We start from the raw sequence: 17,425 nt of genomic DNA, 5'->3' as shown, positions 1-17,425 counted from the left end.
TTGTGAGTTTCTGATTCAAAAAATCCGTCAGAAAGTTTTTCAATGCACCTTGCATTAGACTTGTCTCATATTCTTTCACAAAATGTCTTGAGCTAGTTATATATAAGTCTTGAAGCAGTTCTTCTACATGAACTTGAGCAAGACGTAGAAAAAGACACTAGCAACTGGAGGTTTTGCTCAAGACACTATCTAAATCTTGTTATCTATAACAAAAATCAGGTTTAAACTACAAAAATTATTACAAAATTATCTTAAATTACAATTAATTTATTAATTACAATTACGTCCACATATTTGGCAGCAGCATCTATCCCAAAAATTCTCTCAATTGAACACACTATTAATTAATTAATTAATTAATTAATTAATTAATTAATTAATTAAGTAAGAATGTTTTTCACACTAGCGACAATTAAACAAAATTCAGTCGACTTTTTTTTTTTACAACAACCCAGAGAACTTGATATTTATATTTTATTTACATGAAAAATATAAAATTTTTAATTATTGTTATTGTTACCTAATCGTCACAATTATCTAATCATTAATTAATTAATAGAATCTTTTGCGACTGTTTTCTTGGTGCTTTTGATAAAACATTATTCCAATAACCACGCAAGCAATAATTGCTAAAGCAGCTACCAACATTAGTAGGAAGATCTTGATACCAGAAAGAGAAGAAGGTTTTGGATCTTCCACGTGATCTAAAAAATAAAAATAATAAATAATAAATAAATAATAATTATTAATTATAAAATATAATTATTAAATAAAATAAAAAAAATTAATTTATTAATAAATTAAAATTAAAAGAAAGTTTTTTTTTAGATACTAAATTTTGGGTTGGTAAGTATAGTTACCTCTTGGAGATTCGAAGAATGTTGCTGAGGGAATGATACTAGATCTGTCTTCAGTGTCTTTTACCTAGAATGTTTTTTTTTTTTTTTTAGTAAGATTTTTTTTTTTTTTTTTTTTTTATATATAGGAATTTAGTAAATACTTACAGAGTCAGGTAAGTCGAGTTCGTACAATTTAACAGACAGAATGTCGTGGTGGTCTGATAGGTCTCCAGTAGTAGCGGATATTCCAAAGTAATAACCCGTAGGCAATTTAATGCCGTTTACTTTGAAGCATTCTTGCCAGGCTGCTTTGTTGGATATGTCTGTCGATACTAAAAAAAAAAAAAAAAAAAAATATTATTGAGGGACTATAAAAGTGGGTATGTCTCCTAGAATATTGAAGATAGACCTATAGAACACAAATTGTGTTTCATCCTGCGTCACATTATATTTTTCGTATAAGTTGCATTAAAAATGCTAGTTCCAATGTCTAGAGCCAATCAGAACTAAATAGTTTTAGACAAATAGCGAAAATACTATTTTATTAGAAAAAATTATTCAGAAAATTAAAAACTACAATTCAAGAAAGTAATGGTTTATTTTTTATTAAACATTATTCGTAAATTGAATAGTTTTCTTTTGTCATTCTTATTTATTCTTAGTAACAGAATTATAATATGTCAGTACAGCTAACGGTTAGAATGACAATTATAAAGGTATAAAATAAACAAAAAATACTCTGATCCCAGGAAAAAAGGTCAGATCTAATTATATCCGGTCAGATCTATTTATATCTGACCAGATATGGGATTTGAGACAATCAGATCTAGTGATATCTGATCAGATTTAAACAGATGTAACTATATCTGAGTTGAAAAAAACATCAGACATGATCAGATCTAGTGATATCTGATCAGATCTAAACAGATATAACTATATCTGGGTTGAAAAATACATTAGACATGAAAAGATGTTACCATATCTGGGCAGATATAACTATATCAGAGCTGTCAACAGCATCAGATTCGATCAGATCTGATTATGTAGTTATACATATATTGTAGTAAATCATAAGGAATTAATAACAATGGGTCTTTAATTCTTACCATTTATTTATTGAGAAATATATTCATCAGATATTTGTTAAAGATTAATTGATACATGTGGGTATTTTCAACTAGCTTTGATTAAATAAAATTTTTTTTAGTAATTAATCAAGACAGATACGCAAAGTGTGAAAAGAAAATAGTATTCACTGGATATTGTTCCATGAAATTGTAATTTTTGTTGATGTGATTATTTAGCTATTATTTTTTATATCTGATCAGATCTCAATACATCTATTCAGATCTTGTCATATTTAATGTAAACAATTTTTTAGTATATCTCGTCAGATCTAGTTATATCTGACCATGCTTTGCCGGATAGAGACAATTTAAAGATCTAACCAGATCTGGTCAGATCTAATGAGATTATTTTTTGAGTTATTTCTGGTCAGAACAGATTATATCTGGCCAAATCTCGTCAAATAGAGACAATTTAAAGATCTGGCTAGATCTGCTAAGGCAGATCTGACTAGATATTTTTCTATATGGTCAGATCTAATCCGTTTTTTCCCGGGATAGGATTGAAAATAAAGCTGCAGTTTCATCTCGCGGGCAGAAAATGATGATTTTCTGCCCGCCAGGATGAAATCATTGATTCCTGCCCGGCAACAGTTGCATTGGTCTGAAATTGACTAGTTTCGGTTGGCTCAACAGGCATTGAAACTCGTATTTTCAATGCACGTTATATAAAAATTTTTTTTAATAGTTCAATTAATTTGAAAATAAATTTAGTTACCTGTTAGAGTATCGCCTTCATATCTGATAGATATATGAGTATCATAATCCAGATTACGGAACTTGGCTTCACAACCAGCCAATTGAGTGTGAGTTCCATCACGGTCATGGTCGTAGTGCAGTGAACCGTTGTTAATCATCGCAGATATGTAGGGGTGTTGATGCTGAAATAAATCAATATTAATTAATTAATTAATTAATTAATTATTTATGGTAAATAAATTTTATAAATTATAATTTATATTTAACTTACATTATGGGGTCCATTGTGATTGCTGTAAGTGTCTAAAATAACAGCAAGTCCGTGGAAGAAATCTTTGTTCCCAAACACTGGACCAGTCGCCATTCGATCTTTGGCGTACCAAATCGCGAAACCATCGCCAAATAGATCACGGCCTTTGCCATGAACTTTGAAGTGAACTTCTAGGTTCCAATTTCTGACGTTGCATGGCTGGGAATAATAATATTAGTTTTTTTTCAAGGTCAATATTAATTAAACTACTATATCTCCTAAAATATTGAAGATAGATCTATAGTATAGCAACGTTTTTTGTAGGAAATTTTCTAAGCTACAATTTTGGTCTCTTATAATTTTCTCCTAAAATCAATATTTTAGGAGATATGGCTATTTATAGTGTGCGTAGTTATCTACGCACTCCTACGCACAATTTAAGTCACCATATCTCCTAAAATATTGAAGATAGACCTATGGTATACGGATGTTTTTTGTAGGAAATTTTCTAAGCTAAAATTTTGATCTCTTATGATTTTTTCCTAAAATCAATATTTTAGGAGTTATCGACATTATTAGAGTGCGTAGTTATCTACGCACTCCTACGCACGATTTAGGTCACTATATCTCCTAAAATATTAAAAATAGACCTATAGTATGAATACATTGTTGATAGGAAATTTTCTATGCTACAATTTTGGTCTCTTGTAATTTTTTCCTAAAATCAATAGTTTAGGAATTATAGCCATTTTTATAGTGCGTTGTGAACTACGCACTATTACGCACAATAACAAATACAATATCTCCTAAAATATTGAAGATAGGCCTATAATATAAAAACGTTTTTAATAGGAAATTTCCTAAGCTATAATTTAGGTCTCATAAATTTTTCCTAAAATTAGTATTTTAGGAGTTATAGCCACTTTTATAATCCCTCAATAATAATTTTTAATTTTCTACTTCCTAGTCACTCCTAAAGTTCCTATATTTCCTAAAATATTGAAGATAGGCCTATAGTATAAAAACGTCTTTGATAGGAAATTTCCTTAGCTACAATTTAGGTCTCATAGTTTTTTCCTAAAATCAATATTTTAGGAGTTATAGCTATTTTTATAGTGCGTAGTTAACTACGCACTACTACGCACAATAAAAAATACAATATTTCCTAAAATATTGAAGATAAGCTTATAGTATAAAAACATTTTTTATAGGAAATTTCCTAAGCTACAATTTAAGTCTTATAAATTTTTCCTAAAATTAGTATTTTAGGAGTTATAGCCACTTTTATAATCCCTCAATAATAATTTTTAATTTTCTACTTCCTAGTCACTCCTAAAGTTCCTATATTTCCTAAAATATTGAAGATAGGCCTATAGTATAAAAACGTTTTTGATAGAAAATTTCCTTAGCTACAATTTAGGTCTCATAGTTTTTTCCTAAAATCAATATTTTAGGAGTTATAGCTATTTTTATAGTGTGTAGTTAACTACGCACTACTACGCACAATAAAAAATACAATATTTCCTAAAATATTGAAGATAAGCCTATAGTATAAAAACATTTTTTATAGGAAATTTCCTAAGCTACAATTTTCATCCTGCAATTTTCTCCTAAAATCAATATTTTAGGAGTTATGGCCACTTTTATAATCCCTCAATAATAACTTTTAATTTTCAACTTCCTAGTTACTCCTAAAGTTCCTATATCTCCTAAAATATTGAAAATAACCCTATAGTATAAAAACATTTTCTCTAAAAAATTTCCTAAGCTACAATTTTGCTCCTATAATTTTTTCCTAAAGTCAATATTTTAGAAATTATGCCAAATTTTCAACAACTCCATCAAGCTTACAATTAATACCACCTTAAAATCTTAAATTAAATTAAAAAAAAAAAATTACCACTGAATTCCAAATAGCTCCCTGTTGACTCTGCAAATCCGGGGTTAACTTAATGTAATTTTTAGTTACCATAGTACTGCCCAAAAAATCCCAATAAGGTATCGTCATACCCATTCCTAAAAAAAATATAAATTTTTATTATAACATAAATTTGATCATAAAAAAAAAACAATCAATATTTAATAAAGAAAAAAAAATAAAAAATTTTAAATATGTATAATAAAAAAATGTATTATTTAAGAAAAAATTCAATCTAAAAAAATTTTTTTTTAGAAAAAAAAAAATTTTTTTTCAATAAATATAATCGGCAAATATTGTCGGCAATATTGAAGGTCATAATCTACATATAACAACAAATACAAAAAAATATGTTACTGTGTCACTTATCATTAAATTAACATAATTAATCAAAATCATTAATTACCTACATGTTAATTCAAGATAATATTTAATTATAATAATAATAAAATTAATTACCTTGATAAGGTTTAACCAAAGAATGCTCTCGTTTCATAAAATCATGAGTGTTCCATTCGGTAGATTCAACCCCAAAAGTAACAAAAATATTTACTATAAATATACAAAAGCAGGTCCAGAAGTCCATTTTTATTTCTTATATTTTAGAATCTGAAAAAAAAATAAATTAATTAAAATAATAACTATTAAAATAAAAAATAAAATTGACTTACTTGCTTATGAATTAATAAATTTTAATTTAGATAAATAAAATTGACATTCGGCAAGCGGCTTGTTATTTTCAAGTCCGAGCTTCTAAATTAGTGACTTGTCGAGTGTGTATAAATTGTATAAAAGATTTTTCTGAGATTTTGTGACCCTAACTGACGAATCGAGTGTCTCCACGACAGCGACGCAAGCTAGTACTATAAATAAGAGGTTCTGCCGCTCGGAAGGTACTTCAGAGCTTAGTTATACCGACTGCCGCACGGGCGCTTCTGGAAACTATACGGGTAAAACCGGTAAAACTGCGTTTTACGGGAGTTGGGACAAAATGGCAGACTGTGACACTTCTGGCAAGGAGATTATGATGAGTTTAAATTAAATTAATTTTTATCTGAAGAATTTAAAAACATCATTTTAATTAAAAGCTAGATTTCTGAGCTGCAGGAATTTTTTAGAGCAAAATGAATAATATTTTTGAAATCCTGAGAAAATTTCCGAAAAAATGACGTATCGCACGACTCAATCGGCCGTAGGTCGATTTTTGATTAATGATCTATAGATCATTTGATAAATTATTAACGCGATTTTTTTAATGAAAGCTTGGGAACTAATATATCGTCCAAGGAGTCATTTTACTCGGGATTTCATGATCTAGGTCTCAGAGCAAAGCATTTATAAAAATAACAATTTTTTTTTTTTTTTTATTAATAATAATTTATTTATTTTTAGGCTTTGGTTAAGAATTTTAATAAAAATTCAAAGATGTTAATTATTTTTAAATATTTTATAGGATTTTTTTAAATATTTGAAAGACTTTTAATTATTTAATTAAGGTAAACAAATTTTGTATGTCCTTTATTGCATTCTATTTTATTTTTTTAAGTTACTAATTTTTATTAATTAAATATAAATAATTATCAACAAGTAAAGAAATATTCGGACAAGTATTTCATATATACAATACATCATTTTAATATCCACTAAAGGAACGAAGGTTATCAGAATAATTTGGTGGTTGGCAAATCTTAGGCCCGAAGTTTTTTGAAGGTGCGCAAATCCGGTATTGGCACTGTATATGAACGTTGCACTAGTTAAGAAATAAATATTTGTTTTAATAAGTCTTATTAACTATAAAAATATATTAATGCTGGCAAAAAAAATACAGTCGACTCTTCCTGATTGAAAAATCTAATTTTAAATAATTAAAAACAATTTTAAACAATTCAAAATAATATCTAAAGGTGGGTAATTAAAATGCCAAGAAGGGGTATAAAAATTTTTTTTTTCCGTTAATATTTTAGGTATATACTTACTTTTTCGCCGACTCTTCTCTCTGCTCCCAAAATGTCACTTAAGAAATCCCACATGGTCTCTTGGGCTTCTATTCCTACAAGAAGCGTCAATGCTAAAATAGCCAGCAATATTTTCGCCATTTTTTATTTCAAAATTAGCTTTCGATTTGTGATACCTGGAAATTTATTTTAAAAATTCATTATTTCATTTTAAAAAAACGTCTATTTAAATTGTTTTAAATATAAATGATAAAAAATACAATTTTTTTATGGAGGTTCTAAATAATTAAGATTTATACTCACCAAATAGTTGAAGAAATAACTGATGAGGAAGTGGAATTGTGCTCAGTATTTATACCAAATTAAATGAAAGAAAAAATACCACATTCCACAACGGATTTCGGTTATACGATTGAAAATAAAGGATCTATTGTTTGCTTCAATTTTTGGGAATTTCCGATCATTTGGTTTGAAGAATTCTTCGCTTTGTTAAAGTATTTTTTGATGATTTTAAGTGACTTAGATAACGCATCAGTGATCTTTGTTTCGGATACATTAATCAAAAGAGTACAAATGACTTTAGCCCTTTTGCAAAAAATAATTCTTTGAAGAAAGATCTAACATAAGATTTTTGTCCAAGAATTTTTAAAATCTTACTGCAGATACTTCATCACAAATTTTGAGCCAGAATTTAACCAAATTATACTAAAGTGGCTGTTAAAAAAATTTGTTATTTTTATAAATGCTTTGATCTGCGTCTGCGACCTAGATCATGAAATCCCGAGTAAAATGACTCCTTGGACGCTATATTAATTCCCAAGCTTTCATTTAAAAAATCGCGTTAATAATTTATCAAATGATCTATAGATCATTAATCAAAAATCGACCTACGGCCGATTCAGTCGTGCGATACGTCATTTTTTTGGAAATTTTCTCAGGATTTCAAAAATGTTATTCATTTCGCTCAAAAAAATTCCGGCAGCCCGGAAATCTAACTTATAATTAAACTTCAGTTTTCAAATTCTTAAAATAAAACTTAGAAATAATCTCTTCAATCTACAAAATAGTCTGAACTCAACAATCAATTGAGCTGAATAATTTTAATAAGAATTCCAAAATTTTAATTATTTTTTTTGTTTTATTTAATAATTTTTGAAAATGAAAATTAATGTAACAGCAAACTTAAAAATGAATAAATTATTATTTAAAAAAAAAAATTTGTTATTTTTATCAATGCTTACCTCTGCGACCTAGATCATGAAATCCCGAGTGAAATGACTCCATGGACGCTACATCAATTCCCAAGTTTTCATTAAAAAAATCGCGTTAATAATTTATCAAATGATCTATAGATTATTAATCAAAAATCGACCTACGGCCGATTGAGTCGTGCGATACGTCATTTTTTTGGAAATTTTCTCAGGATTCTAAAAATGTTATTCATTTTGCTCTGAAAAATTCTTGGAGTCCAGAAATCTAGCTTATAAATAAAATTTAGTTTTTAAATTCTTAAAATAAAACTCAGGAATTACCGCATTAATCTTCACAATAAAGTCATTAAAAAATACTTTTAAAAAAGCGACGAATTCTTCTAATCAATTGATTAATTAAATTAATTGATCGGGAATTCCCCAAAAATTGAAGCAAACAACAGATCCTATGTTCATAGTTGTATAACCGAAATGCATTGTGTGCAATGTGGGATTTTTTGCGTTCAATTTATTTCGTATAAATACTGAGCACGATTCCACTTTCTTATCAGTTATTTTTTCAACTATTTGGTGAGTACAAGTCTTAATTATTTAATACCTCCATAAAAAAATTGTATTATATATCATTTAGATTTTAAACATTTTAAATGTAATTGTCAATTTTAAAAGGAATACATTTTTAAAATAAATTTTCAGTATCATAAATTAAAAGCTAATTTTGAAATAAAAAATGGCGAAAGTATTGCTAGCAATTTTAGCATTGACGCTTCTCATAGGAATTGTCACGTGCGATAATAAGAAGAGCGTAAAACCGAGATCGGTTGGAGCAGCTAGATTACCACTCGGCGCAGAAGTAAGTATATAACTAATATATACACGGAAAAAAAATTGTTGAAAGTAATTAAAATACCTATTTTTACGATGTAATACCCAGGTAACATGTGCTTAAGCAAGATTTAGGTATCAGTGTCTTGAGCAAAACTCCTAGTTGCTAGTGTCTTTTTCTACATGTCTTGCTCAAGTTCATGTAGAAGAATTGGTTCAAGATTTATATATAACTACCTCAAGACATCCTGTGGAAGAATATGAGACAAGTCTAATGCAAGGTGCATTGAAAAACTTTCTGACGGATTTTTTGAATCAGAAACTCACAACAGACACTTAAATGACTTGCTCAACATTTGCTCAAGATCCGTAATTCTCAGTAATTCGTTCATTTCTAAAGTATTTGTCAACCACAAACTAACAGCAAATGTTGAAGCGTGACTTGCTCAAGATTTGCTCAAGATGCATCATTCATTATATATTTTATAGCACTTTTTCCCCTCCACTACTTGAATATGTATTGATTCAGTGGTGCTCATTTTAAAATAATTTTGTCTTGATCGATAAAATAGTAGGTCTGTACTCTAAAAGGTTAAGCTGAATGAGATCCACTGATCCTATAGTAAATATAGGAGGGGTAGAATGATAAGAACGGTCATTCAAAAACACTTAATCTTGAGCAGATCTTGAGCAAGTCTTGCACAAGTATATTCAGCATGCGTCTGGTGTCAGTCTTTCTCAAGAATTGATATAGTTAGTTTATCGATAAGCATCTTCAGATTTTCTCAATTTTCTTACACAATTGTTGAGCTATAATCTAGCCGAAAGTTCTTGTACAAGGCTTGTTCAAGACTTGTCAATTTAATTTGCTACGAGTATCTGGAGCAAAACCCATAGGCAGAAAAAGGCACTATCAACTATCGAAATTGAGACCAGGCTTGCTCAAGCCTTGAAAAAGATTGCTATGTGGGTAACATCTTAAATTTTTAAATGTAAAGGTTGAAATTTTTTCTACAATTTTATTTCCGAGCATATTAAGTGGTTAATTTAGAATAAGTACAGTCGACTTTAGTCCTTTTATAAATAATAATTCTTTGAAGAATGATCTACCGTAAGATTCTTGTCCAAGAATTTTAAAAATCTTTGTGCAGATACTTCATCACGAATCTTGAGCCAAAATTTAACCGAATTTATAATAAAGTGTCTTTTAAAAAAATTATTTCCAATAATTTTGACGTTTTGAATAATTTTGAGTTGAATGGCAAAAAGAATTTTTCCATACGTCTTTTTGGCATTTGTTACAATATATTTTCAATTACTTACCTTCAGACATAATTTTGAATTGTTTTAAATTGTTTGTATTCATTTCAAATTAGATTTCTTAATCAGGAAGAGTCGACTGTATTTTCTATTCGCCGATACTGAAATATTGTTATAATTAATAAAATTAATTAAAATAAATATTGATTTTTTAACTAGTGCGACAACAGCCAACAGTGCGAAGACGGGTATTGCGAACATGTGCGTGTTGGAAGGAATATTAAGTCAAAATGTAATCACCATTATCTTAAACCATACAGAGAAGATTGAGCGCTTAACACTCTTCTCTACTCCCCCCCTGAGACAAGAATTTTTAGAGAATCATAATAGCAGGCATTTTGATAATCATAATTTTCATTAAAATTCTTCACAATCCCAGGAATAAATTAATTACATTATTATCTATTTTTTTTTTAGTTATTTTTGTCCTTAGAAAATTAATAAAATTATCAAATAATTGTTACTATTTTTTCTTTTAACTTTTCGGAATAAAATTTGTTTTGTTAAATAAAAAAAAATCGTCAAGTGACAGCTAACTCTAATATTATTCAAATTTGTAACTAAAACCTCAAAATGAATAAAATTATCATTAATAAAAAAAAAAAAAAAAATTTGTTATTTTTATAAATGCTTTGCTCTGCGACCTAGATTATGAAATCCCGAGTAAAATGACTCCTTGGACTCTATATTAATTCCCAAGCTCTCATTAAAAAAATCGCATTAATAATTTATCAAATGATCTATAGATCATTAATCAAAAATCGACCTACGGCCGATTGAGTCGTGCGATACGTCATTTTTTTGGAAATTTTCTCAGGATTTTAAAAATATTATTCACTTCGCTCTAAAAAATTCCTGAAGCTCAGAAATCTAGCTTATAATTAAAATTAAGTTTTTAAATTCTCCAGACTTCTGTTTTGATGCTTAAAATTAATTCTAGTTTATTAAATAAATAAATTAATTTCCATTTTAGTACACATTAAGTCAAGTACAATGAGGATTATGATAATAATAATGAATAAAAAGATGTTTGATAAATGGAGGCATTTATTATTGGAAATAAAGATGTCAATAATAAATTAGTTCAACAGCTGCCTCGATTCCTGGACTAGGTAGACTTGCGATCCTGGTACAGTGGCATTAATGACAAAGGTGCGGTGTTTCTTACGGATCCAAGCTAAATTGCTTTCGGCAACCTCTGCGCGATCTTCAGCAGCTTCAAGTTCCTTTCTTACATCCTTCTCATTATAGCACGCTACAATTCCCATAAGAAGCGTCAATGCTAAAATTGCCAGCAATACTTTAGCCATTTTTTATTTCAAAATTAGCTTTCAAATTATGATACCTGAAAATGTATTTTAAAAATTAATTCTTTTTAAAATTGACAATTTCATTTAAAACGTTTTAAATCTAAATGATATATAATACAATTTATTTATGGAGGTATTAAATAATTAAGACTTGTACTCACCAAATAGTTGAAAAAATAACTGATAAGAAAGTGGAATCGTGCTCAGTATTTATACGAAATAAATTGAACGCAAAAAATCCCACATTGCGCACAATGCATTTCGGTTATACAACTATGAACATAGGATCTATTGTTTGCTTCAATTTTTGGGGAATTCCCGATCAATTAATTTAATTAATCAATTAACTCGAAGAATTCATCACTTTGTTAAAGTATTTTTTTATGACTTTAAGTGAGCTAGATAAGGCATCAGTGATTATTTTTTTTCGGATATGTTATTGAAACGAGTACAGTCGACTTTTGCAGTTATTTTTTTCTTAGAAAATTAAAAAAATTATTATTAATAAAAAAAACAACATTCGTTATTTTTATAAATGCTTTGCTCTGCGACCTAGATGATGAAATCCCGAGTAAAATGACTCCTTGGACTCATTTTTCCTCAAGATCCGTAATTCTCAGTAATTTGTTCATTTCTAAAGCATTTGTCAACCAAAAACTAACAGCAAATGTTGAAGCGTGACTTGCTCAAGATTTGTTCAAGATGCATCATGCATTATATATTTTATAGCACTTTTTCCCCTCCACTACTTGAATATGTATTGATTCAGTGGTGCTCATTTTAAAATAATTTTGTCTTGACCCTCGCGGTTTTGATAATGCCGTAAAAATACCGTAATTTTTCGGCATTTATGCTCATGCTGTATATTTACCGTTATAATTCGGTAATAATGCGGTTAAACTATAGTTGTTTTGGCCAGTTTTTATATTGTAGTTATCCAGTTTATATACTGCACTTATGCTGTACAGTTACCAAAAATATACTATACAATTACCGCATTGATGTCCAAATTTTACCCAAAAAATTCCAAATAATTACCGTAATAATACAGTAATTTTGCCGAATATTTTCTGACATAATGGACAATTATTAAAGATTTAGTTTTATTTTTAGTTCACTTTTATGTTAGAAATTAATAAAATGAAAAATTTAAAATTTTGCTTTTTATTCTCCATTGCTACTTTGCAAAAACAAATACTGTTTTTGAATAAAAAATATGTAGAATATTATTTTTTAATTAGGTATTTAGCGATAATTAATATAAAATAATACATATGTTAAGTAAATATATCCTAATTTTAATTTCAATTTTTAATTTCTCACTTAGAAAATTGCAAATTTTCTAAAATCGAAAAGTTATATTGTTTCACATATATAATTATATTATTTAATTTTAAATATGCTTATCGTAAGATGGACGGTGTGGCTTAATGTATATAAAATAAGCAAAAAAGCAATATGGTATAGACCGGGTAGCTCAAATGGTAGAGCAGCCGATATGTCCCCAGGAAGTTCTGGGTTCGAATCCCAGTCCGAGCGTTATTTAATTTGACACCATTTTTTAAATATGGTTTTAATACAGTCATTTTACCGCCTTATTACCGTCAATAGCCGCATTTTCAGCGTAAATGTATCGCATTTTTACGGTAAATGTTTCGTAATTTTTCGATAAAAAAACTGACCAAAACAACCGAAAAAATGCTGAAAAAATACCGCATTAAGACTGCATGATTGCGATATTTTTTCGGCATTTACAAAACCGCTAGGGGATCGATAAAACAGTAGGTCTATACTCTAAAAGGTTAAGCTGAATGAGATCTACTGATCCTATAGTAAATATAGGAGGGGTAGAATGATAAGAACGGTCATTCGAAAACATTTGATCTTGAGCAGATCTTGAGCAAGTCTTGCACAAGTATATTCAGCATGCTTCTGGTGTCAGTCTATCTCAAGAATTGATATAGTTAATTTATCGATAAGCATCTTCAGATTTTCTCAATTTTCTTACACAATTGGTGAGCTATAATCTAGCCGAAAGTTCTTGTACAAGGCTTGTTCAAGACTCCCTCACGGTTTTGGAAATGCCGTAAAGATTCGGTATTTATACGATATAAATGCTGTATTTTTACCGTAATACTTCAGTTATTTTAGCCAGTTTTTTTGTCGAATTATTACGAAAAAATTACGAAATAAATTCAAAATATTTACGGCATTACAATAGAAAAATTACGGTATACTAACAGCATTTAAACCGTAAATGTACCGCATATTTACTGTATATCTGCGGCACTATTGCAGCAAAAAACCGGAAAAGAAGATCCCTACTTTCTATTACCGGCAAAATACCAAAAATATGCTGCTTTACTACTATTTTTCAATAGCTTAAAATTTTTTTTTATAATATTATAAATTATCATGAATAATTTTTAAGAGGCTGATAAATTAATTTCTCTGTTATTACTATTATTATCATTTTTTTTAGTCCAGACCGGGATTCGAACCCGGATCGTCTAGTTACGCGCTGAAGGCTCTACCAGTTGAGCTATCAGAGACACTATCCGCATCTATTTACTCAGTCACCTAATAAGACTCACCGAGTAATAAACACAACCGCCCATCTTACGGTAAAAAGCATTATATCTTTAATTATATCAGTATAAACGCAGTAAAATTGCAGTATATCTTTGGTATTTTTACCGTAGAAATACGATTTTATTATTGTAAAATTATAATAATATTATAGTTAATAGATAGATTTTTTACGGTAAAAGTTCTAGAGTTTTACGGTAATTTTATCGTATTATTTCTGAACTTTGCAGCAAAAGTACGGTAGAAATGCTGTATAACTATAGTAAAAAAACTGGCCAAAATAACCACAGAAATACCGTATTATTTCAGAATTATAACGGTTAATTTATGGTAAACGCATTAATACCGAAAATTTACGGTATTTCAAAAACCGCGAGGGCTTGGCAATTGAATTTGCTACAAGTATCTGGAGCAAAACCCATAGGTAGAAAAAGACACTAACAACTATCGAAATTGAGACCAGACTTGCTCAAGCCTTGAAAAAGATTGCTATATGGGTATATAACATCTTAAATTTTAAAAGTAAAGATTGAAATTTTTTCTACAATTTTTTGTAAATTAATTCTATTAATTTTTTATAAAATTAATTAAAATAAATATTGATTTTTTAACTAGTGCCAGAACAACCAACAGTGCGAAGATAGATTTTGCGTACCTGCTGGAAAGAATATGAGGTTAGAATGCATTCGACCAGTATCTTATTATAGGGATAGATTGAAGCTTGATCTCTTCAACGTACGCTCCCCTGACGAATAAAAAAAATTTAAAACGATTCAACCCATGCAAAATTTATATCTATATATTTGTCAAAATGAATAGTTTTAAATCGCTTAGAGTCATTTCGACTCTTTTCAAATCTCTTTTTCTAATCAGGGTCATATTGATGTATCGTATATGTGAAATTCAATAAATACTTGTCTGAATAATTATTTACTTGTTGATTATTATTTATTTTCAGTTGCAGTTATTTTTTTCCTTAGAAAAAAAAAAATTATTCAATATTTGTTACTTAAAATTTTTATATAACTTTTCGTAATAAAATTAAATTTGTAAATGAAAAAATGGTAAAGTGATAGCTTACTTTAATATCATTAAAAGTGTTCACTAAAACCTACAAATAAATAAAAATTATCATTAATGAAAAAAAAAGTTAGTTATTTTTATAAATGCTATCCTCTGCGACCTAGATCATGAAATCCCGAGTAAAATAACTCCTTGGACGCTATATTAATTTTCAAGCTTTCATTAAAAAAATCGCATTAATAATTTATCAAATGATCTATAGATCATTAATCAAAAATCGACCTACGGCCAATTGAGTCGTGCGATACGTCAGTTTTTCGGAAATTATCTCAGGATTTCAAAAATATTATTCATTTTGTTCTAAAAAATTCTTGGAGCCCAGAAATTTAACTATAATTAAATTTCAGTTTTCAAATTCTTAAAATGAAGCTTAGGAATGATCTCTTCAATCTACAAAATAGTCTGAGCTCAACAATCAATTGAACTGAATAATTTTAATGAGAATTCCAAGATTTTAATCATTTTTTTTTGTTTTATTTGATAATTTTTTAAAATGAATATTAATGTAACAGCAAACTTAAAAATAAATAAATTATTATTGATAATAAAAAAAAATTGTTATTTTTATAAATGCCTTGCTCTGCGACTTAGATCATGAAATCCCGAGTAAAATGACTCCTTGGATGCTATATTAATTCCCAAGCTTTCATTAATAAAATCGCGTTAATAATTTATCAAATGATCTATAGATCATTAATCAAAAATCGACCTACGGCCGATTGAGTCGTGCGATACGTCATTTTTTTCGAAATGTTCTCAGGATTTTAAAAATATTATAATAAAACTCAGAAATATAATGATCAAACTCAGGCATGAAATTTTTTACATTAAAGAAGAAAACTCAATTCACTAATATCTTATCTAAGTTAATTAAAATCGTTATCAAAGCGACGTATTCTTCTAATTGATCGGAAATTCCAAAAATTTGAGTAAACAATAGAGTAAACAAAACTCATGTATTGTATGTATAAAATGCAATAAATATTTGTCCAAATAATTATTTACTTGTTGATAATTATTTATCTTTGAATATTTATTAAAATTCTTAAGTTACACGTAAAAATAAATAAATTATCATTAATAAAAAAAAAAAAGTTTGTTACTTTTACAAATGCTTTGCTCTGCGACCTAGATCATGAAATCCCGAGTAAAATAACTCCTTGGACGCTATATTAATTTTCAAGCTTTCATTAAAAAAATCGCATTAATAATTTATCAAATGATCTATAGATCATTAATCAAAAATCGACCTACGGCCGATTGAGTCGTGCAATACGTCTAGGTCTATGTTTAATCTACTTATATAAATTCACTATAAGAATACATATTTCCGATGTGGATTTCCCATACAGGAATCTATGAATCCACAGATTCCTATGTGGATTCCTATAGGAATCCATATTTCCTATGTGAATTCCTATGGGTTCCTATACGAATTCATACATTCCTATGTGGATTCCCATAAAAACTTATGTGAAATATTTTGAGAGGGTTGTAACATCTTAAATTTTAAAATATAAAATTATAAATGTAAACATTGAAATTTTTTCCTACGATTTTTTTTCCGTACAAATTAAGGTGATTAATTTAAAACGAGTACAGTCGGCTTTAGTCCTTTTGCAAAAAAAAATTCTTTGAAGAATGATCGACCGTAAGATTCATGTCCAAGACTTTTAAAAAATTTGGAAAGTCCAAAAGTGCACGCCTCATAACGCTCATTCATTTTTTAAGAAAAAAATAAATTGTGTAATTGATTAAAAAAAAAAAAAAATTATAATTAAGTAATTTCTTACAGAGTATTTTTTATTTTTTTTTTTTTAATATCGGCGCTCTTTTTTCTTGTCATATGCGCACGCAGTCTATAGAAATCTAGCTTAATCAAGTGGCGCCATAGTTTTCACGTGACAAATAAGAAAAGTTCGTTTGGCTTTGTACGGTTGTATCGTAGTGAATTTTAATAAAAATTCAATTTAAAAAAAAAATACGTAAACTAGGCTACTGATATTAAATACGGACCCAGTTAATCGAATTCTTAAACTAATAAAAAAGGTCCGGTCTTGAAATATCAATTTGTTCGGGAGTAATCGTTGGTACATCCAATATGGAGTGACATCAGGACGTCTACGTAAAATTTTTTTCAAAACGTTTTTTTTTTTTTTTACAAAATAGCAACATGAAATGATTTTAGAAAGTAAAAGATGGTTTAATTTAAGTGTTTTCTCGGTGTACATCTACTTATATTATTGTATAAGTGTAATATGGTTGTGATAGAGGCATTTAAAGATCACAAAATTGCTTGACC

General features: G+C 28.4%; 1 protein-coding gene and 1 long non-coding RNA gene across 2 annotated transcripts; both read right to left on the bottom strand.

The window, feature by feature from the left end:
- Positions 1–251: 251 nt before the first annotated feature.
- On the bottom strand, positions 252–5,664 carry LOC123263567 (vesicular integral-membrane protein VIP36). The gene is made up of 8 exons (XM_044726451.1): positions 5,502–5,664; positions 5,290–5,439; positions 4,813–4,928; positions 2,934–3,131; positions 2,682–2,844; positions 1,005–1,171; positions 861–924; positions 252–704 (listed from the first exon to the last, which is right to left on the bottom strand). The coding sequence occupies exons 2-8, from the start codon at positions 5,414–5,416 to the stop codon at positions 553–555; spliced, it is 987 nt and encodes a 328-aa protein (XP_044582386.1). The 5' UTR covers positions 5,417–5,439; positions 5,502–5,664; the 3' UTR covers positions 252–552.
- A 5,716-nt stretch (positions 5,665–11,380) lies between these two features.
- Positions 11,381–11,689, bottom strand: LOC123263645. The gene is made up of 2 exons (XR_006509198.1): positions 11,613–11,689; positions 11,381–11,486 (listed from the first exon to the last, which is right to left on the bottom strand). It is a non-coding gene; the product is annotated as an uncharacterized LOC123263645 (long non-coding RNA).
- Between the last annotated feature and the right edge of the window lie 5,736 nt (positions 11,690–17,425).

Source organism: Cotesia glomerata, linkage group LG4 (genome assembly GCF_020080835.1).
Source record: "Cotesia glomerata isolate CgM1 linkage group LG4, MPM_Cglom_v2.3, whole genome shotgun sequence".
Classification (NCBI taxonomy): Eukaryota; Metazoa; Arthropoda; class Insecta; order Hymenoptera; family Braconidae; genus Cotesia; species Cotesia glomerata.
The sequence above is the reverse complement of the archived record's forward strand: the minus strand, read 5'-3'. Positions and strand labels throughout refer to the sequence as shown.

Coding starts and splice junctions, on each gene's coding strand:
- LOC123263567 (XM_044726451.1), bottom strand. CDS start 5,416: ATGGACTTCTGGACCTGCTTTTGTATATTTATAGTAAATATTTTTGTT. Junction 3,132..4,812: donor GAGCTATTTGGAATTCAGTG/GTAATTTTTTTT, acceptor TATTATTCCCAG/CCATGCAACGTCAGAAATTG. Junction 925..1,004: donor AACTCGACTTACCTGACTCT/GTAAGTATTTAC, acceptor AAAACATTCTAG/GTAAAAGACACTGAAGACAG.